The sequence below is a fragment of the Phaethon aethereus genome (assembly GCF_964289735.1).
Source record: "Phaethon aethereus genome assembly, chromosome: 3".
In the NCBI taxonomy this organism is placed as follows: Eukaryota; Metazoa; Chordata; class Aves; order Phaethontiformes; family Phaethontidae; genus Phaethon; species Phaethon aethereus.
This window is the reverse complement of record NC_138576.1, coordinates 26765571-26787988: the sequence shown is the minus strand read 5'-3', so window position 1 is coordinate 26787988 and position 22418 is coordinate 26765571. Positions and strand designations below refer to the sequence as shown.

General features: G+C 35.7%; 2 protein-coding genes across 4 annotated transcripts in view; one reads left to right on the top strand and one right to left on the bottom strand.

Moving 5' to 3' along the window:
• The window catches only part of MCPH1 (microcephalin 1), a gene marked incomplete at its 3' end in the record, with an annotated part of 133198 nt that overhangs the window by 48482 nt on the left and 62298 nt on the right, over positions 1 to 22418 (bottom strand). The window lies entirely within an intron of this gene.
• The window catches only part of ANGPT2 (angiopoietin 2), a gene marked incomplete at both ends in the record, with an annotated part of 41671 nt that overhangs the window by 15532 nt on the left and 3721 nt on the right, over positions 1 to 22418 (top strand). The window contains 6 exons of one of the 3 annotated variants that reach the window (XM_081998085.1): positions 7448 to 7603; positions 9742 to 9863; positions 11495 to 11727; positions 14675 to 14802; positions 21125 to 21226; positions 21745 to 21911. In XM_081998085.1, coding sequence (XP_081854211.1) covers positions 7448 to 7603; positions 9742 to 9863; positions 11495 to 11727; positions 14675 to 14802; positions 21125 to 21226; positions 21745 to 21911 — 908 coding nt within the window. Of the gene's footprint in view, positions 1 to 7447; positions 7604 to 9741; positions 9864 to 11494; positions 11728 to 14671; positions 14803 to 21124; positions 21227 to 21744; positions 21912 to 22418 lie in introns of all 3 variants that reach the window. The other 2 variants (XM_081998084.1, XM_081998086.1) reach the window with 2 other exon arrangements.

The following is a 22418-nucleotide window of genomic DNA, read 5'->3' as shown; positions in this document are numbered from 1 at the left end:
CATTAAGAAGAGTGTGAGCAGCAGGTCAAGAGAGGTTCTCCTCCCCCTCTATCTGCGTTGGTGAGGCCTCATCTGGAGTGTTGTGTCCAGTTCTGGGCTCCCCAGTTCAAGAGAGACAGGGAACTTTTGGAGAGAGTCCAAGGAAGGGCTATGAGGATGATTAGGGGATTGGAACATCTCTCATATGAGGAAAGGCTGAGAGACCTGGGGCTGTTTAGTCTGGAGAAGAGAAGGCTGAGAGGGGACCTTATCAATGTCTATAAATACCTGAAGGGTGGCTGTCAGGAGGATGGAGCCAGTCTCTTTTCAGTAGTGCCCAGTGACAGGACGAGGGGCAATGGGCACAGACTGCAGCACAGGAAGTTCCACCTCAACATGAGGAAAAACTTCTTTACTGTGAGGGTGATGGAGCACTGGAACAGGCTGCCCAGAGAGGTTGTGGATTCTCCTTCTCTGGAGACCTTCAAAACCCGACTGGACGCATTCCTGGGCGACCTGCCCTAGGTGATCCTGCCTTGGCAGGGGGGTTGAACCAGGTGATCTTCAGAGGTCCCTTCCAACCCCTACCATTCTGTGATGCTGTGATTATGAATGCTTAAGTTCATTTTCTGTCTTGCTCACTTTTGTGTATAAACTAAACATCTTAGGGAACAAAATGTCAGGATGATGGCCACAGGTGATGGAAGGGCTACTTAAGCTCTTTTGGTTTAAACTCACAAAGATAAGTTTTGAATAAAGCACAAGACATTTTTAATAGGGATGCAAGAAAATAACTCAGAAATCTTTTGTCAGCTTAACATGTCAAACACTGTAGTTTCAATGCATGTTTAAAAAATGCCTAGCTGTAAATGCGGTATTTTCTGTTGCTAGGTTTTTGACTTCATCTACTCCACTTTTGGAAAGTCAAAACAAAAATTAGGGGAAAAAAAATTACAGAGATGTCATGATCCCTGCAATTTTCTCTGTATCTGAATTAGATGACTAAGCATGCAATATGTGTTGTAATACAGCCTATTCAACACTTCTGCAAGTTCTTTTGAACTATTTTATAAATTAATTACTAAGCACAGTCAAGGTCTGAATAGAAGTATCTGTTTCTCATGGAAACCTTCTGCATATTCTTTGGTTTTCCCCCTTGAAAATATGAAGAAAGCTAGTTTTAGTTAAGTTTATTCCACATTTATCACACCACTGCTGGCAAGAACATGAAGGATCTAAAACTTCAAATTAATGGCAGGAGAACAATTAGTTGTCACTACAATCAGAGGAGGATAATGACCCTCATAGACACTGATATCCTTAGGAGAATATTAGGCAAAATCTGTATTTAAAACTCTATCATACAATTTTAAGTCATGTTACTTCTTAAAATAACTTTTCTACAGTATAAACAGCCACAGTTATCTTAGTAACGGTTTTGACATCTAGAAGAGAGCCACAATCCACAAACTTGAGAGGAGATTGTCCCTTTTCTTTTAGGTTAGTGCCTCCAGGCTTAGTCAAAAGTACAACAACAAATGTGAAAGCCCGTGCAAGGACGGGAGCAGGAACACCATGGCTGCGGCATGGAGGCATATGACCTCTCCATTTGGCCAGCAACCAGCTGTTAGATAGCATGAACAACCCAAATGCAGCTGAGCTTCATACAGTATATCACACATAGCAGTTGCTGAGTTTATGGGGCTAATGACATTTTTCATGCAATGAATCTGCTGATCTAAATACAGGGCTATAGAGATATGACTGCAGATAAACTTTGACCTCTCTGCTATTTCTCTTAGCAGGTACAGTTTTAGAATGGATGCTTTATTGTAAGAATAAAGATTATCTTCAGATTTCAGTAGACTGGTTGTGAGAACGCCTAGAAACAGTGCTTTTGGAATTTTCTCAAACTTATAGATGAATTCCCTGAAAGTGGTAAATTGCGTAGTCTGGTAATCCATTTTTGATTCAAGGAAAAAAGATCTTGATAGATTGTGATGATCTTAGGGGTGAATACAAAGGATCATGCAGCTCCAGCCATCTACCTACTTTTTCTAGTGGATACAGCACTATGTAGGAACTCATGATTAACATTACCTCTCTCTGAAAATGTTACAGTTGTCAGAACCAGATTATAAACATTAAGAAAATCACTAAACTTTATTTGGAAAGGCTTCTCCAATAACTGATAAATTCTATAAAAAGAAACTAGCAGCTAGGACTGTTTGTACCATTTATATGGGGTAGCATTTGGCAAAGGAGGGATCTATATATTCATACAGCCTTAAATGCTGCCAGGAACATGACCATTTAATTAGTGTAGACTAACTGTTTGGCAAAAAAGAACAAAAGCAAGACCTCATTTATAACTTTAAATTAAAAAAATGGTAAGTTAAAGTGTCTACAAAATGCACAAGTTATTGATTCTTTGGAAAATTATTCTGCAATATGGATGCAAACTGTACAACAGCAATCAGGAAGGCTCTTCATTTAAGTAAGTATTGGCAATTCCTCACAAAGGATTAGTACTATCTCTGCCAATGGTTAGAAAACAAATTTCTTTTAACACATCCTCTACATGTTGTCCTTTCTTACCAATTTAAAGCTTGCTTAAAAAAAGACAATCTTGGCTATAAGAGCAATGTTTTGGAATATGCTCCAATATGATTGATTTGTCCTTGTTCTTTTGGCAACTTGGCAGAAGTATTTTCATCAAATTTTATGATTTTATATGATGTGAAGTAATAAAGCATGACAGCCCTAAATTGATGACCTTAAGAGAATTTTGTCTCTCTAAAAATACATTACCATAGCTGTATTACAAACCTTAATTGTGAAATTATTTTTTCAATTTTCCCAGATGTTTTTGCAATTTAAGCATACTTTAAGAGACATGTTTTTTCCATCTGTGCTCTCATTTTTATATTTACTTTCATCAAGAATACATGCCAGCCAAAGTCTTACACAAAAAATAGAATGTTTCATGAAAAAATCCCACAAAATCACTGAAATGCTATCAACTAACTGTTCCTTCTTTCAGACCTGAATGTATTAATAGCTCTTTCCCTCGCCCCTGCAATTTCCTTAAGATAGGTTTCATTGATTGACTTACTCCCTCAAAAGCAGAATTTCTGCAAGATGCATCACTAATAGTCAGCTCTTAGGTTTTGATGAGTACTTTGTCCAAAATAACCAACATGTAATCAAGGTTAACGTATATCAACACAAGTCTTACACGCCAGCTATTAATTGAACTAAAAAGAGATTAAAAATTAATAACTTAATTAATAATCCCCTATCTAGCCATGTGGCAAAGGAGAAATCTGGCAAATAATTCCTGCTGCACCGTCCAAATTTGAGCAAAATGTTGGAGAAGACAGACATGCTGTTTGAACCAAACTGCCAGTCTTCTGGACTCATGGATGGGGACTGAAGCATTCCATTCCTGTGCCCTTCCCTCTTGTAAATGACCCAAGCTATTCTCCCCCCTTCAGAAATTCTGAGCGTGCTACTGATTATAAAGGAAGGAGGCTCCTTGGCAGGAGCTGACGAATAGTACTGAACAAAGCAGTGTGCCACAAAGAACTGCGGTCTTGCAAAATGGCTGCTAATCCTTAGTATTGCTGATGAAGCTCAGCCTGGGCTGCTTTAACTGGAGCATGTATTGAAAAAGTTCTTCTACCCATCTCTCGGGGAAACGCAAGAGCCTTGCTTCCCAAGAGTATGCAAGAGGAACATGTTCTGCTCTCGCTAAGGTCAGTGGGAGATGATGGGCATTTTGTATGAAAGCCATTCTTTTATTTGTCTTTGAAGAAAGATGAAAGTAAGCACCTGCCCCTAAAAAAAAATTATCAAGTCCTACTTTCTACAGTTTTGCATTGTATGATGAAGACAGAGGGGAATATAAGCAAAGAAGGATGAGTACGTATCTTGGTTCAGGTCAGGAAAAGAGATTGTATGATGTGTACATGCAGAGAATGCACAAAAGTGGAAGAAGATTAGTGAATATGGAGGAAAGAACAGATGAGGTTTATGTAATCATGCTTTGTAGAATTTTTAGGGAAAAAAACCCAAGAAGCTCCAAAGGCACTTAGTAGGTCAATATCATTTTGATGCTTCATGTTGCTCTAAATTAGAATAAATGATCCAGATCATGAAACTGGCTTTAAATATTAAAGTAAATCCCTTTTGATGTTCGTATTTCATGCTTTCATGTAAGCAGAAATACCATATTCCCTAAGTTACCTATTGAATATTTTTAGGTTGAAAAACAGATGTGAAGACAAACTGTTAAACTGGAGTCAAGAGAATACTTCAGTGATTTAGAATATATCACATCAATGAGATATTATTTGAAAGAGGTTAGATACTTGGAGACAGGCTTACACTTACAGATATTCAAATAAGATAAATTATGAAAATGCAGATCTGTGTGTCAAAACAAAACTGCTTTCTAAGGTTGCAAACACAGTGACAAGAGGTATAAAAATCTGGCAACCAGAACCACCAGATGCCTTCAATTGTAATCACAGGTTTTGTGTACTGTAATCAGAGCAACCTTAAAGCTGTGTGTTTTAACTGGACAGTTGCCTAAGCCTACCGTAAAATGTTTACCTTACCTTTAAGCCCAGAATTAACTCATTTTCTAGTTGTGTGTTTTGGAATAACTCAGTGATAACATTTTCAAAGAAGTCATGCAGTTCTGTAATCCTATTTGCAGAGATTACTTTGCTCAGATTCTCATTCTGATCCCTCCCTAGTGAACAAAGAACTAACCTTGAAGAATGAGGTTTAATATCCACACTGATTTTATGAAAGAATCAAAGCTCTTGATCAATCTTTCTTTGTTCATCTATTTATTGCCTTCTTTTTTTATTTTTTGAGCCTTTTTTCTAAATTAAAGAAGATGCAATATTTTCAGTGCTTTCTCATATGGTAGCTCTCTGATACCTGAGATGTCTTTTTTTATCTGTATGTCCTTTTTTTTTTTCCCAGTGACCCTTCTAACTGCAGACGTGCATTGAGTCTGCCAAGCAAGGCCATATCGCTGATCTTTATAAAGGCATTACAATATTTGACTGTGGTACTGAGGCACATAAAATGCATTCTGGAGATCTCCCTTCATTTTCTTTTAACAGAAGTGCATTTGAACAAAGGTCTTTTCCAAGTTGTCTATAATGATGTGCAGTTCGCCAGCTTCAGCTGCTAAAGTTAATTTAGAGTCATATAAATTGTTTAATTCCCAGATGTCTAGCCTTTTTGGAAGGACACATATTAATTGTTGTTCTTGGTCTTCATGGAGCAGCATCTAACTTTTGTGAAAAATTACTTATCTTTATCTATATAAAAGTCTTCAGAATTTTGCACATCTCCTTGGATTATGGTGCACTAAATACCATTTTGCACTGCTTTTTAAATTAAATCATCACTATACTCCAACACTGCATAGCCTAATCATAAAGGACCAAAGATGTTTTACCATTACTAGAAATTTAAAAGCCACTGATCTTAGTTCATCAGAAAAGAAGAAGCTGACCTAAAAGATGTCACTGCAGTTTTAAAACAATTCCAACCTTTTTGGTCAAATTAGATTTGTCTCTGGGTGGGGCAGCTTTTGAAAATGAGGAGTATCCAGAAGCAAAAGGTAACACTTCAGAATTGATCCTCTAAATAGGGAACAACTCTAATTGCCATAGCGTGACGGTGATTGAAGATACCCATGTTAAATTATCATGCCAAAATCCGGTTGATTGTATGCTTACTTTTAGTATTCAAAAAGTTTATTACACAAAGAGCATCTAAAGGCTGTCTAAAGGCTAGTTTTAAATCTGTGTGGTACACCTGAGAAGTAAGTACACTTATGCAGCAGTATAGTAGATGTGGGTCAAAGCTTGTGCCAGATCTGAAATCTCTGTTGTGCATTGCAGTTCACAAGCTGCATAGGAAGAAATAGATAAAACAAATAATGCTTTGAAAGTTTGGTCACACTGGACAAAAAGAAGTAATGCTTACTTCAAACTAAGAATATAATTCTAGTTTTAGAGGCTTTAACTTCTTAACGTACCCTGCTTTCTTCATTTGCCACTTTTAAAAAACAACTGTGAAGTCAGAAAAAAAAATTCCAGTCCTTGCTCAAGTAGTATTTAAGAGGGAAACATTCCAAACTGATACATCTGCCAATTGTTCTTTAGCTGATCAGAAGTGGAATGGCTATATCTGAACAGTGGTTTGATAGAAAAATTATTAAATTATTAAATCATAAGCTGCTTTTTCCTCACTGATATGGAAAGTAGCCATATAATAATGTTCAAAGCTCCTCCTCACAGCAAGCCATTTTTCACATCAAGATAGCATTATGAAAATAATATTTAAAAAAATCAAGATATCAACCTGTTTTACCATTTTCCTTAGATTAGGAATTGGTGATGTTTTATAATTTGTGCTTAATGACACTAGCTATTTGTTATTAGCTAGTATCCTCTATGTAGGTACAGCATGAAGGTCAAAAATTACTGCGGTTCTGTTGCTAGAACAATGTTGGAGTGAAGTAGAAGTTAGGTTCTAGAAATTGCTAGAAATTCCCCGGCCAATACCAAACAAAATCACGTGGCCTGGAATTTTAAGAGCTCAAACATAAGCAATGACTCATGAAAGAAATATGAAATATTTGCAAAATTATTGAGAAAATTATATTAAAGAAGCATGGAGAAAAATTAGACTGCCTTTGGATAATGCAGACAAATGGAAAGAAAGTCTTCATGAAAGGTTACTTGAATTTTCTCCTTGCTACTTACTTTCTCCTTGCTTTCCCTGAAAGCAGTGTACTATATAAAATGACTACCAACAAAGCCTCATTAGTTTAGACACAGAAATGACTTGAGAATAAAGTATTTAAAACAGTTTTTGCATTCCTAAATATTAAGCATTTAAAGTATTTATAGGTTTTCCTACTGTTTCATGGCTTTATTTGAAATTCTCTCTCTTAAAAATGCACACATAACAGTGTTAAATGACATCTGACCTCTCTTCTGACTTCTAGTCATGTGATGAAAAATGCTTTTGAAAATATTTAAGTCTAGATACAGGAAGATGACTAAAGTCCTAAGCCTTTGTCTTCTAAAAAATTCCCATCGCTGCCAAAGCTGGTGAAGCTCCTCTGGTGGTTACAATGGTGGGAGTACTAAGGCAGAAAAGCTTCCAAGTGCCCGCAAGCATTCTCACTGCCGCACCTTCTACCTCCCTCCTGCAAACCTCTGTTCCTGCCTTTAGAAGACGGGTGGCCACACATTCCTTGTCATATTTGCCCTTCTCACAGAGCTTAATATTGGGACACTTCACATAAATGCATAACAGACAAGGACAAGGAACAAATTTCTTTAGCAAGGCAGCCAGCAGGCTTACTGTACTACCCCCCTTCCAACATTTAAAGAATGCAACTATCTTCTCTCTTTCCTTTCCCATGTAGCTTGAGAATTACATCCAAGACAGTATGAAGAAAGAAATGGTAGAGATCCAGCAAACTGCAGTGCAGAACCAGACTGCAGTAATGATTGAAATAGGCACAAACTTACTAAATCAAACAGCTGAACAGACCCGCAAATTAACAGATGTTGAAGCACAAGTAAGTAATGAATTTCAACCTCAAAATGCTTCTGCTTCCCAAACACCTACAACTATATATTTAACACAGTTTAGTGTTACACTATTCAGTTCAACAATTAGGTGTCAATCTTTAAAATCAACAGCTCTACCCAGCTTAAGGAAACATTAGTATTTGGTAATACATAATTCCATCTCAAGCCCACTGTTGCCACCCGAAAGACTTCCATTACAGCAGGAATGTCCAGCAAGATAATTGTTACACTCATCTTTAAAGATAATGTATGTAAAACTACTATACTATATCCAAGCATCAGTTGGGTACTAGTATCCTTTTATACAACCCTTGTTGTATATCTCTGTTGATTATTCACATCTCATCACCAGATCTTAGCTAAAAGACAGTTGTTTCAAATTGCCTTTGTTCCATTTACCAGGCTAATTGCTTTTTTACATTTTAATTTTCTTTTGTATTTTTTAAAACTTCTTATCACGAAAAAATGCGTCTTTTTAATGAATGTTTTCACAGATACTATAAGTGGGATAGTTCATTTCCAGCACAATGCACTATATTAGTTATTTAACAGAGGGATAAATAAATGAATCAGAGATGAATGAAGAAAAGAGGAATTAGGAGGAGGCTATTAGAAAAGTGTATTCACACAGAACTAATCTTGTCTACTGTACATATAATTTTCTAAATTATTTCCAAACAGAACAAAATTAATGGGTTTATCTTTAATTATTGCTTTAATTGAAAAGCATTAACTGCAATAAGACATTCTGTGAAATAGAATGCAGATTTTAACATGCTATAAGGACAAGTCCAATCAATGTAGAATGGTATGTATTTGTAGTTTTGCTAACATGGTAGGAAAATTCAGATATATGATTCCCAAAACAAACAATGAATTTAGCATGTAGAACATAACTTTTTATACAATGTAACTAGCATGCAAAACCTAAAATCCTTGTTAGACATTTTACTATCTGTAGAATTCATCCAATGAATTAAATTACATTTTTTAACCTAAACCAAGCCTTTGTGAACTCTTTGATAAACTGATAGTTCATAGCTCACAGGCGAACTGAATTCAACTTTCTGATTGCATTATTCAGGAGCCCAGTATTTTGCACGTGTTGAGAGAATGTATTTATTCATTCACAGTAATGTCTTTATGGAAATTATTCAATTATTTTCTGCTTAGAGGAAGAAAATCATCACTGTAACTTTCCTTCTCTGCTTGAAATTACTGGTGACTGGGTTAAGGGCTTAATTAACAACATAAGGAAATTAACCAAACAATTACTCTCAAGGACACTTACTTTTGGCAATAGTTTTCAATTACACTTAAGTGTGAAATCATGTCCTGAATGACTGTTTAACATGAAGGACATGAGTAATCAATTCTTCCTGCCAAGGAAACCCAGATTCTGCTGAATTAAAAAAAGCTGTTCTAAAACAATGAGAAAATATTTCTAGAAAACATGCCTCAAAGTAATGCAATCTGATACAAAAAGTATCTATCTTCCATGTTTCCTAATATCTGCATTTCTTCATTTAAAGATGCAAATGAATGTAGACAGTAAACAATACATATAGAAAAGGTAACATTAAATACAAGGAATGAATCAACAAAAGTGTGGTTCATATGATAAACACTTTGAAATAGAATTTGGGATTAAGGAAAATAGCTAAAGGAACTATCTAGTGGTATCAGTACTGGGCCAAGATTTCAACCGGTAAGAGATACACAAAGTACTTTCTTTCCACACCAGATTGAGAAAACAAGTCAACTTAAATTATTCTCTGAACAACAACCGTAATAGTTCCAGTAATGAAATAAGAATATCATAACAGAGGGGAACGTATGACAGCAAAACTAAAGTACACGCTAACTCTCAGGCATTGGTCAGAAATGTAGCATACTACTGAAATATTCCTAATGATATATGGTAGTGTAACAACGAAATTCGTGCAACTCTGTGTATTCTTCTTCATTCATATTCTGTGAGCATTTGTGCTCAAATTAAGTGCTCAAAATATTTTTTTAATTCTAGGCTTAATTAGAGATCTGCATGATTTCACAACATAAAGAAATTACAATTTATTTTAAAATAGTATGTTGATTTTCAAGTATTTTTATAAATTTTATTTAGGTCTTAAACCAGACAACCAGACTTGAACTTCAGCTTTTGGAACACTCTCTTTCAACAAACAAACTAGAAAGACAGATTTCAGATCAGACCAACGAGATAACTAAATTACAAGAAAAAAACAGGTAAGTTTGCCTATCAACCCAATAAAATGCTATTCCCTGAAGTGCCCTTCTAATGGTTTTAAAAACAAATGTAATCAAATATGAAAATAAGGCCTTGTACAGAAGCTCCCCACACCCAGGTATGCTCATTACAAAGGTCATATATTATTTAAGGCCTAGAGAATCATGTAGGTTTATTCTTCTTGTGTACTGTTTATGTATCATTCTTCACTATCTAAAGTTCTCCTTTATATGAAGAACTTAAGGTTAAAACTGAAATACTTCTCAGTACTTCAGCTGTAGCCAATTTATATTCTTCTTTAGACTTATCCAGATGAAGTTACGGATTATGTAACCTGACTCAAATTAATCCAGTGCAACCACATCTCTAAAATTTTATTTCCATGTAGTACACAGATATCCTAAAACACACTCAGGTCATTGCCACAATTTTTTTCTAACCTGGTGAGAAAAGTCAAATACTACTCATATTTAGTGTTCCTTCCTGTCAATCTTTTGAAATTCAGACCGATATCCAGCTATTATTCCTATCCATTTCTGTACTCAGCTGTTGTCCAAAGGCTCATACCTTTTTTCAGCTAGTTTCATTTTCATATCACCAGGGTCTTATTTTACTTTTGGCAATAAATAGTTTACAGAGAAATCTAAAAGCAGCAAGAACAGTAAGCTTCCTCCTTCAAAGCCATGTTTTTCAATGAGAACCATATGTGCAAAGTGCTTTTTATTTTGAAAGAATTAGCCTAAAAAAACCAGGAGACATGTTTTGACGTTTTTGTTCACTACTCTACTACATTTATATATGTTCCCTAAAGGTTTTATCTACCACCTTAATAAAAACAAGCATCCTTATCAAATGGAAAGCAAATACTGAATATTAAAATGTCACTGGTTTTGTGTTGAACTCAGCAGACTTTAGACTACACTTGTAAAACCCACATAAACACAAAAGCATTGTTTCTCACCTAACAAAAACCAACCTGACATTGAGCTAATCTGCTTGAAACCTAATTATAAAGTTCAGGATTTTTTTTTTCAGCAATGGATTTTAGGTGAACTTCTCCCTTTTGGCCATGCATTTTTTAACATCAGCTTTCCCAGAGTCTGCATCAGAACAATTAGCCAATGAAATAATGTTCCAGCCAGTCACCTACTCACACCAGCTCCAGAACTGGAGATGGGTAACACATCTTCAAGTAACTATTTGCACGTTTCCCTGTCTTAACGCCGTAACATTTATTTATATTAAGTATATATTTTATTATAATTACAGGACATTTGAAAAGTTAATAGGTTCATCTTTAAATAAGTTTCATCTTTTAATAGGGTAAAACCATGAAATCTTTCACTAAATCTTTCATTTCATAATGTTGAAATATTGAACACGCAATGGTTACACTTTAAAAGCCTGAAATACAGACTATAGTAGACAATGTTGTTTATTAAGGTACTAATACAATAAATGAAAGCATATATATTAAACTAAACTCACCTTTCATTTAGCTTTCTACTGCATGCATGGCATCAGAGAATTAAGTTCAAGTACTTACGAAGAAACTTCTGCAACAGACTTGCTTCTCTTTATATAAGCTCAAACCTGTTTCTGGGGAGCCTAATTGTAATCTTTTATTTAGCTTTCTAGAAAAAAGAGTTCTTGAGATGGAAGACAAGCACACACTTCAGCTGAAGTCAATAAAAGATGAAAAAGATCAGCTTCAAGTCCTAGTAGCCAGACAGAATTCTATTATAGAAGAACTAGAAAAACAGTTAGTTACAGCTACAGTAAACAACTCGGTTCTGCAAAAACAGCAACATGATCTGATGGAGACTGTTCATAACTTGCTTACTATGATATCTACACCAAACTGTAAGTAAAAGCAGACATGCTTATATCATTTGAGTGACATTCCCTAACTTGTGTACATTACCTATAAGGCCTTACAACCAGTTTTGCCACACTTTTGCTTCTCAAAAAGTTTATATTTTTTTTTGCCTTAAATTCTGCGTCTGGATTAATTAAACTATTTTTTTAGGGGTGGGGGGAAACAATGACGACATTTATGTGGTTTCTTTTCAACATTTTGCTCATCTTCTGTGGTTTATATTGGTTTGCCTGCCCACTCCTCCAGTGGTTCAACAAAATACAGATGCCAAGTATCATTCATAGAATCGTAGAATAGTTTGGGTTGGAAGGGACCTTTAAAGGTCATCTAGTCCAAACCCCCCTGCAGTGAGCAGGGACATCTTCAACTAGATCAGGTTGCTCAGATCCTCATCCAGCCTGACCTGGGATGTTTCCAGGCATGGGGCATCTACCACTGCTCTGTCAACCTCTGCCAGTGTTTCACCAGCCTCACTGCGAAAAATTCCTTCCTTCTATCTAATCTAAACCTATCCTCTTCTCATTTAAAACCATTACCCTTTGTCCTGTTGCAACAGGCCCTGCTAAAAAGTCTGCCCCCATCTTTCTCATAAGCCCCCTTTAAGCACTGGAAGGCTGCAATAAGGTCTCCCCGGAGCCTTCTCTTCTCCAGGCTGAACAACGCCAACTCTCTCAGCCTGTCCTCACAGCAGAGGTGTCCCATCCCTCTGATAATTTTTGTGGCCTCCTCTGGACCCGCTCCAACAGGTCCATGTCTTTCCTGTGCTGAGGGCTCCAGAGCTGGATGCAGGACTCCAGGTGGGGTCTCACCAGAGCGGAGTAGAGGGGCAGAATCACCTCTCGACCTGGTGGCTGCGCTTCTTTTGATGCAGCCTGGGAGATGGTTGGCCTTCGTCTCACATGACATTCATCTCACGTGGCATTCATTCATCTGGCAATACACACTCCCTTGGCCATGTATCTAGGTTAGACTGCATGATGTAGGCCTGTAGCTTTTCTTCCTGGCTCACAAATGTTACTTCTGCCACCTCTCATTGCTCTATGCACAAAGAGTTGATCAAAGAAAGGACAAATTATAATGGCTATTAAAGGCAAAGGAATCAGCACTGGCAGTTTTTAGCACCTGTGTATGCCCCAAACAACAGAAAGCACCAGCCCCGGGCAGCAGGTACCCCCAGAAGTCCTACAATCTCTCACTGAAGCTTCCCTGTTCATCCTAAAAATTCCTCAGCCTAGCGAATTTTATAGGCAATAATCTCACCCCTAAATGCCTGACAGTCCTGCAACAAATCATAGCCACCGAACATAGCTTCCAAATTTATGCAGATTCATATGCTCTATAAAAAATCCACACAAACCATAAACTGAAAGTTATGGCTAAACAGGATTTAAACAGATGGACAAATTCCTTACCTTGAATTTCATGTCTCCATGTCTTATGGAACTTTGACAAATTAAGAATGTATAGCTGTTCTATATAAGAGAGTAAAGAATCTGGCATGTTTGCCTGTAAAGTTCTCAGGGCTGGAAATACACAATCATATAGAAACTCTAAAAAAAGGATTTAAAATTAAATACTAGGAAGATTTTAAAACAGTTGTCATTACAACTTAAAAGACTGTATAGATGGTCTATGCTACATTCCTGTAAGTTGGATCACAAAAAAGGAAAAGGGTGTTCGGGAGTCCTTGCTTAGAGTAGTGTCCTAAATAATATGATGTTGTAGGTTTTTCTAAACAAAGTAAACCCCAAGTTTTTTGTCTTAATCACTGACACTATCCCCTTAAATACCATTACCAAGGCTGAACATGTTCTTGCTGATGTTATCTGCTATGCTAGTGCACAAATAAGTAAACAAGTCAAAGTCATGTTGGCTACAACACTCTTAAACCCAGAGTGGAAAAAATAATGAATGTTTGCCAAAAAGACAAAATTAGCAGGGAAAGCGTCTAAGACAGTATACAAACAATAGAGTGTGGAAAAGCAATTAAAACACTGAACGTGTTATTTTTGTATTTAAGGCAAAGCATGTCAACTGGTAAATAACGAATAAGCAAGCCAAAAAGAACATAATAAGCAACTGTAATATAAGCATACGTTTATATGGCACCTAAAACTTTGTACTAACTGTCTGTGCTTGTTAGATTAAATTAAAAGAGAAAATACACAGAACCAACCCCAAAAGGGTCAAATATGAAGTATCAGTCAGCAGGCAAAATGCCAGGAAATTCCAACCTCCATAGTTAATAAAGAACTGAACAAAAAGATGAGCCTTAGATTGTTCTGTAAAACAAGAAGGCTTAGGCATACTAAAATGTATTTTTTACACAAATGAATTCCAGAAGGGATGTTTCCTTAGTGGGTTGGGCTGAGCTACCAAGCTTCAGCTTGGTACATACAAAGTTGTTTCTGCTCAGCACAGGAGCAAAAAAACTAGCTCAAACTTTGTAAGAGTAGTTATTCCAGTCAGCTGTATTATAAAAGATTTCCTAACTCCTATGTTAGATTTCACAATTTTAGAGTACTGGCCAAAGGTCATTACTAATATAATCAGTTTCTAATTAGATATGTTTTAATAGTAGTTAATGCATGCAGAGGTTGTAAGGCATGTAAGAGTCCAGCAAATGCAATGAATGGAAGCAGAAATTGTTCAACTGAATGAGATGCTATATCCTAAGTTTTATTATTCAACATATTAGTAAGTGTCATCACTTTTCAACCCATCAAGCAACCATGCTCATATCAGAATAACGTCTCTAAATAATATAAAGCAACAACACACATAATTAATACCTTGATCTGTCATTCCCTTCAGGACCAGGCTTATTTTTTGGAACTGCAAAGCTTTAAGCTGATCACATCATTAGTTGCTTCGTAGTAACTTTTATTCATCTTCTCTTAATGCCTTCAACTTCTATTGTATTTTTAGCAGCTAAGAACAACTTCATAGCTAAAGAGGAGCAAATCAGCTTCAAAGACTGTGCTGAAGCTTTCAAATCTGGACTGACAACAAGTGGAATCTACACTTTAACTGTTCCAAACACTGCACAAGAAAAGAAGGTAGGATGGCTATAAAGTGCTACCTAGGCATACTGTGTTAAATAGTTATTTGATCTGGTAAATATGCAATTTTAAAGCGTAGTTAATAGTGAAGTTTATTACTTGCCATGTTTTTTTATGAGCATTTCACTACTTACAAATCTGAGTATCTCACAGGAAGAAGAAAGTCCTTCAGGTGAAATCTTGGCTCAGTAGAAATGAATGAGCATTTTGTTGTTCACATTAGCATGCCAGAATTTCATTCTTTGTTTCTGCATAATTAATGCAATTAAAGCAATTATAGTACTGTAATTTCTTTATAAAATCTCTAACTCCATGGAAGAGTACTCAGGGATGTCTACTCATGTAAGCAATCTACTAGTACTGGACTCATATATGGGTTCCAGTTCTTTGTTATGCAGAGTTTTAAGGGCATTTGTGTAACAATTAGATTAGCACATAGATCAGCACAACCAACATTGGGTAAGAGAGAGGACTTTCCTGGAAAACACTGCTCTGATTTAAATAAAAGGTGAGAGTTTGCAGTAGTTTCACTAGATCAGTTTAAATTCCGCTTTAAGCATTTTTTTCCCCAAATTTTGATAGCAAAGGTTTAGCAATTAAGTTCACCGGTGACTAGTCTTTGAAGTGCCAGAAATTCATCTAGCCCAAGCCAGACTTTGTGATCTTTACCCTTACAAAGCTCTCAACTAGAGGAAATTAGCATTTTGTTTGGGTAAGATCTATAAAATACAATATATAAAACCTGCAATTTTTTTTTTTTTATCTTCTACAGAAATGATGATAGCTGCAGTCTGCTGCTTTTGAAAGAAAAAAGAAAAAAAAAGGATGCTAGTTTTCCTTTGGAATAGTCTAGTCTATATTCTGTACATCTGTTTCACAAGAAAATTAGTTACATAAGATGCAATAAAGTGTTTTATTACATGTGAAACAGAATAGTATTTAAATAGCATAGATATGTACAATCACAATTTTAAATGCTAAAGGAGATGCAAGCTACTACATCTCTAAAGTAATAGATTGCAGCAGTCTTTGTTAGACATCTCAGGAAGGGTTATATTCCTTGAATCTCTTAATATTACCGGTTTCGAGCTTTTACCTTTAGTTTTAATTTTATTATTAAATATAATATACAGAGCATGCATATTTTCTAAAAGCAGATATAAATGCATGCCATATTACAGAATGAAAATGTCTGTCATAAACTTTAATGCTGCATTTTCAAAGCCATAAATGTTTAGGGCAATTTATATGATCCAAGAAGCCAGAGCAATGCACATTTCTACAAAACTAAAATCTACCAAAAATATTCTATCCATGAAACAAAAGTACACTTGCAAATTTCCTAGACTACATAAATATTAAATTGCCTTTGAACATGGAGGCTGAAAACGCTTAACAAAAATACCCATTTTCGTAATTGACTAGGTTAAAAAAAGTAGTTAACATGTAATAATTTAATTAAATTAGTAATTAATTTAATAGTATTAAAGAATTTTAATCTTATTCTGCCCACTTCAGATAGAAAGAAGATGACACTTAAAAAGACAGTGAAGTTTTTCCTTACTATATGACATGAAAAATAAGAGACTAAAAAGTCTTAATCTGATGCAAATTTTTTACACAAATACAAATGCATAAGAGGACTTCTCAAGGGAAGTGAAGGTGTGGGGATAATCAACATGTTACACCATTTTCAGCTGTTTATGATGTGGATGGCCACTCAGACCAGGAAACAGAATGACCTTTTTTAGTTGCCAAAAGTGCTGCACTGCTGTTTATGTTTTTGTCTTTTCCTCTTGTAACACCTTCTGACCTCCCAACAGGCTTATAAACAACTTCTCTGTAATCTGCAACTGATCCCACTTTACTAATTTGTCTGCCATCATAATCCAAAACTAAAGAATTGCATACGAGAGCTGAGAGGAAAACAATTATTTCATTTCATTAATATTTTCAAGCTTTCAAGCTTTCCTGTTCTGCACCAGGACAAAAGCTAAGTGTTTTTAAAAACAGTGAGGAAAAACAGCAAAAGACTGCTGACACAAGGAAAAATGGCAGAGGCAAACCCATGAAAAGTCAATAGCTTCATTTTTACAGCACTTACCTGAACTGATTAACCTCCAGGTCTTAACCAGGCAGAATAGTTGAGTCTGGATGACCTTAACGTATTAGCCCAACCATTACCACAACTATTACTAACATATTACCCCAAATCTTAAAATAGTGGCTGAAGCAGTGGCTAAGCTCTTCCCCATTTCCACCTCTGTTGAGGTCAATTTTCATCCCAGAACCGACACACATTCTAAGCCAAGGCCTTTTTAACCAAAATTTCCTTGAAGGAAGTGAACTGGTGAAGGTTGAATTTACCAACAAAAATTATTTTGCATATCTTTCCGAAAAAAGTGATCATCCAAACAACTATCTAGTCATTTCAAAAGGAGCCCATGCCATGGACCTTACATCTAAAGTATGCATACAGAAATTGCTTCCAACCCCAAGCATTAAAAAAGAACAGATATGTAGCTTCTCCGGTACAGTAAGAAGTCAGATAAAGGTTTTTTTTTTGTGAATTTTAGAACTCTCATCATTTGTCTTTTTCACTGGAAACTGGTGTTAGGTGAAATTTTTCCAGAACAAGGAAACTAAGACCACAATTCTGATCTAGTCACATCTCTAAGAGCTAGACATAGCAGAATACAAAATCATTGAGCATCATGACTCAAAAGTGTTCAGACAACAGCCAAAAGTGCTGCAAAGGGCAACTGCACAGATGTGGCAACAGCACTTGCTTTGGTATTAAAACTGTAGTGGATCTTCATCCTGATAACTCAGCCAAAAGCCTTTCCATTCAAAAGCAGGTCTGAAAACACTTATACACCAAGTATCCTAATGTACAAGAAAAACGAAAAAACCCTACTTTCGCTGAAAGTCAGCTTCCTAGACAGTAAAGACATCAAATTGACTGCTCGCAGCTTACATGCTTATAATCTTTAGAAAAGGGACTACTTCAGGTTCCATGTACCTTACAGCATTTTCAAAAATACAGCGCTGATCTTTAGCTGAAGGTGAAAAATATAAACAGCTGACCTTAGCTTTCACAGTGCTACAGATGCTAGAACTGTAAGTACTGAAGCAGTTCACAAGATAAATCAAATATTCCCGCTGCCAATTTGTTGTAATTTGAGAGGCTAATCTCTTTATTCTTTTTGGCATCTGTTTGAAGACTCCTGCTGCCTGCCTAATCTTGGTATCTATTTTTACTAGTTTTATGAAATGTTACATTTATTCCTTTAGAATATAAAACCTAGGCCAGGCTGAAAGGTCAGAACAGTTCTGTTCTAGTAATAAGTGTTAGAGAAAGCTTCATATGCATATCATTTTACTGGAGAGTGAAGATTTTTTTAAAAAAAGAAGCTGTAGTCCAAATAAAAGCTTCCTTTCCCCTCATCTTTCACATACATCATGAAGAAATTGTTCCTTCTGCAGACTGACACAGCAATTTATTGTGTTTATTCCAAACTAAGCAAATCCTTTCCTTAATCTTCATTTTACTGAACAGCTCCATCCTTAAAATTACTTATGAATATACATAATTCACCTAAGTATTTTTGGTAAAAAGTAACAAAAATAGATAAACTTATTAATTTGCTTTCTGTAATCTTTACTGCCATTTTTCTTCATTGACTTTAGTCTTTCCCAAATTAAAAATCAAGTCTGTATGTAAATTTGAAGTTCCTAGTTTTACAGTAAGTATTTTCATCTTGTTTAATCAGAGAATTGATTTCTAGGGAAATCACAGAATCATTAAGGTTGGAAAAGACCTTTAAGATCATCAAGTCCAACCATCAACCCAACACCACCATGCCCACTAAACCACGTCCCGAAGTGCCACGTCTACATGTGTGATCTGGAAAGCAAAGTTATGATTTCATGAGCGAAGTGCATACGTGAGGGCTTGAAAGACAGGGTTCTGAATTGCCAGTCATGCCTGAAAGCAAAACATTTCACTGTATGATACTTACTTAATAGGTGGTAAAAAGAATTTTCACTTTTTAGCTAGTTCCAGGGAGCAAGTATGCAACCAGGAAGTACAGCAGTTAGAAACTATACATTGAAATGTCAAACAACAATAATCTTCTCATCTTTTAAAATAGTTACTATGACACTAGAAGGAGATGGTATAACCAGTACACTCATTTTGCCTATGCCACACTTTCCACCCAAGAAAGAAAAGGATTTCCCGTTCCAAGGCCATAAAACTGGCATCTTTTAGAAGCACTTACAGATGACTGACCTGAAATTTTTTGGTGTTGAAAAATTAAGCTCCCGAATTGACATAAAATTTTTAAAATCATTACCAGTAAGAAAAATCTACATGAGACCTACAAGATCTACATGATTCTCTTCTTCAGTTTCTTATTATGTGGGTCAGTTCCTGCTGAACTGCTTCTCTCTTTGGGAACAAATTTGCAGTACCCCAGCATTTATCCCAAAGAGTCTGTAGTGTCCCTAGTGTCAGATGGCTTTTATAAAGCTAGTTGTCTTACCATTCACATACAAAATGGATACTGGCTATAGCAGGGGTATTTTATGTGATACATTCACAGTCATTCACCGTTTGAGAATAATTTAAGCTCATTAGAACTAAATAAAGTGCTATTTTTAGGCATTTATATCTTCAAAGTAATGATTCCAGCTGAATTGAAATTTAGATGATAGACCTCAAGGAAATTGTATGTGACATTGAAAAACATCCATTAATGTCTACAATAGAAATATTAGACTGGACCAGTGGCCCATGTAAATTAATACCTAGCCTCTCTCTCTAAGTAGTTAAAAACTACATGTTTCAAAGAAAAGTGAAACAGTTCTATTCTCAGTTTGGCTGCTTATACTGTCCATTCAGTAGTGTGAAGCTTCAGAGTCAACAACTTCCTCTACTAACCAATGATACTTGTCCACTGTTAAATCAGCAATTTTAACTTGCAGTCATACTTAATAAAGGTATCTGCATCTCCTTTAGCCTACCCCTAGTGTCCCTCTTCATAACCTCCTGTGGAAATTAATTTTCATGTACGCATTTTACATCAAATGAGTTAGCTTTCTAAAAACCTTGATCATTTTTTACAATACCTTATTTTCAGCCTTATATTTATAAAACCAAAAAAGTTTTATTTTTACTAAATGTAATTTATATCCTATTACTATAACTTTACTAGTTCTTAAATACAGAGGTTAGTAAAAAAACCCCAAAAATAAGCTTTGAGGTGCAAGGAATTGCATGCAGCAGTACAACTTAAAGTTGCTGTTTTCAATTAAATTCTGTTCACATGACATACTTTAATAAGTAATCCCTAACCCAACTCTTTTTCTTCTTAATGTGTTTAATAATTGCAGGTCTAAGGGCTTGCTTTCCCTTCAAAAGACTGATGCCTTTGAACAGTATATATGCCACTGCTTGCATTGTAAATACCCTGCTTGATTTATATATACGTGTGTGCATGTGTCTGTAACATACGTACAATACACATACACAGAAATACATGCATACCCTAAAAGAGCCGACTATATTGAAAACTTAGTAAGGAGCACACTTTACTTCCTAAAATGACAGAAAACACTGCCACAGGACAGAAGGAAACTGGCTTCTCTGAAGTCATATTTTTTCAATTAATTTTGAAGATGTCTAACAGTTCAAATCTGCTAACTGCTCACACCGATAAGACAAACTCCTGTAGAAGAGGATGAAAAAGACATACAGCTTCACTGTCATTCAGTCACGATTTGGGGCATTTATAGGCACACTGTGACAAGCAGCAGTAATAAGAAGGGGTAAGAAGGAAGACCGCTAAGAGATTTTTTAAACAAAGAAGGGAACATCCAAATTCCTAATGAAACTGTCAAGTCTAGGTGGGTTTTTTTGTTTTTTTTTTTTTTTTTTTAATCTCTACAGATGAAATATCCTACCAAAGTATAAGAAGCCAAATCTTGTCTCTACTGCTGTAAATGGGAAGATGGAACTTCACTTAATTGATGAAAGACCTAGAATACAGATTAGAAGTTAATGTAGTTTAATACTCAAACTATAACTTCACAAAGATGTGAAATAATTCTGAAGAAGACTCAGAACTTCAGTATCTTGTCAGAAATGGTAAAAAAAAATAAACTTCATAAACTAGAATTTTTAGGTTAATACACATTTTGCACTTGTAGACTTTAAAATGTGTCACTATATAGAATTCTGCAAAGCACGTGTTTTTTATTTTTGTTTTCCCATGACTGCATGCATTTAAACGCTGTTACATGCTTACTCTGGTAGGCCTACTGTGACATGGAAACTGGTGGAGGAGGTTGGACCATTATTCAGAGACGTGAAGATGGCACTGTAGACTTTCACCGGACATGGAAGGAGTACAAGATGGTAAACAATGTTTTCTGAAGCGTTAATATTAGTTGTTATTAGCTGAAATCTGATATAATGAAGTTATATTAATAGCATCCTTAGAATGTAAGCAGGTTTTAGAAGTTGTCTTTGTCCTTAGATGTTCATTTAGGAAATGTCAGAGTAGTGTAAGTTGTTTGCCAAGCAGACTTGCAAGTGTGATGTCTGTTTTTAAAGAAAAACCTCACTTTTCTTTCATCAACTGTTCGATGATATGTCCACATGTTTTGAGTTATTTATATTTGTGTTTCTAGTGGCAACAGTAGAAACTGCTCCAAATCTTCTAAGTAATATTGATTCACTATTTCAGATTCCTGAGTTTATCTTTGCTGAAACAAACTTTTTGAAAGGTTACAGATCGATAACCCTCATAGACACAGTGAAATTCTTAGTTGACAGATTGAAAACTATTGAACTTAAAAACTGCTAAAGTGGTCATTTCAAACTCAAACAAAAAAACAAAACAAAGCTATTTAAATTTACAACTTGTATTACAGGGGTTTGGTGATCCTGCTGGGGAGTACTGGCTGGGAAATGAGTTTGTTTCTCAACTGACTAATCAGAAGCGTTATGTTCTTAAAATACACCTGAAAGACTGGGAAGGAAACGAGGCATATTCATTGTATGACCACTTCTCTCTAGCAAGTGAAGAACTAAAATACAGGTAAGCAGAAAAATCAGATCTGAATAAAAAAAGATCTGATAATAATATTTCTAGGCTGTGTAGAGCATGACCTTATTTCATACAAATTATGACGATTTTCAATTCACTCAGAAAATAATGTTCGCTCCAATTTTCACCTATTGCTTAAAACAGTCTTAATAATCAATTTTTTCCCAACGGATACAATGTATATTTTACTAGTGCACACTGAGTAAGTGTAACAAACAAGATGCACAAAGATGAAATGATGGTATGGTATGGTAATGGAATGGTAACAGTAATGGAATGGTAACAGTAATGGGATGGGATGGGATGGGATGGGATACGCTTGCCAACACAGCGGATGGCAGTGCACAACATCCAGGGCAATAGGAACCTGTCTGCAGTTGCTATCAAATCCTTATTCCAGGCAATAAATAAATTTCTGCAAGGTGGATGACTAAGATGAACAGTACTGCAAGAAGATTTTCCAATTAAGTCAGTGGCTAGTAGAGCTATTCTGTTGTC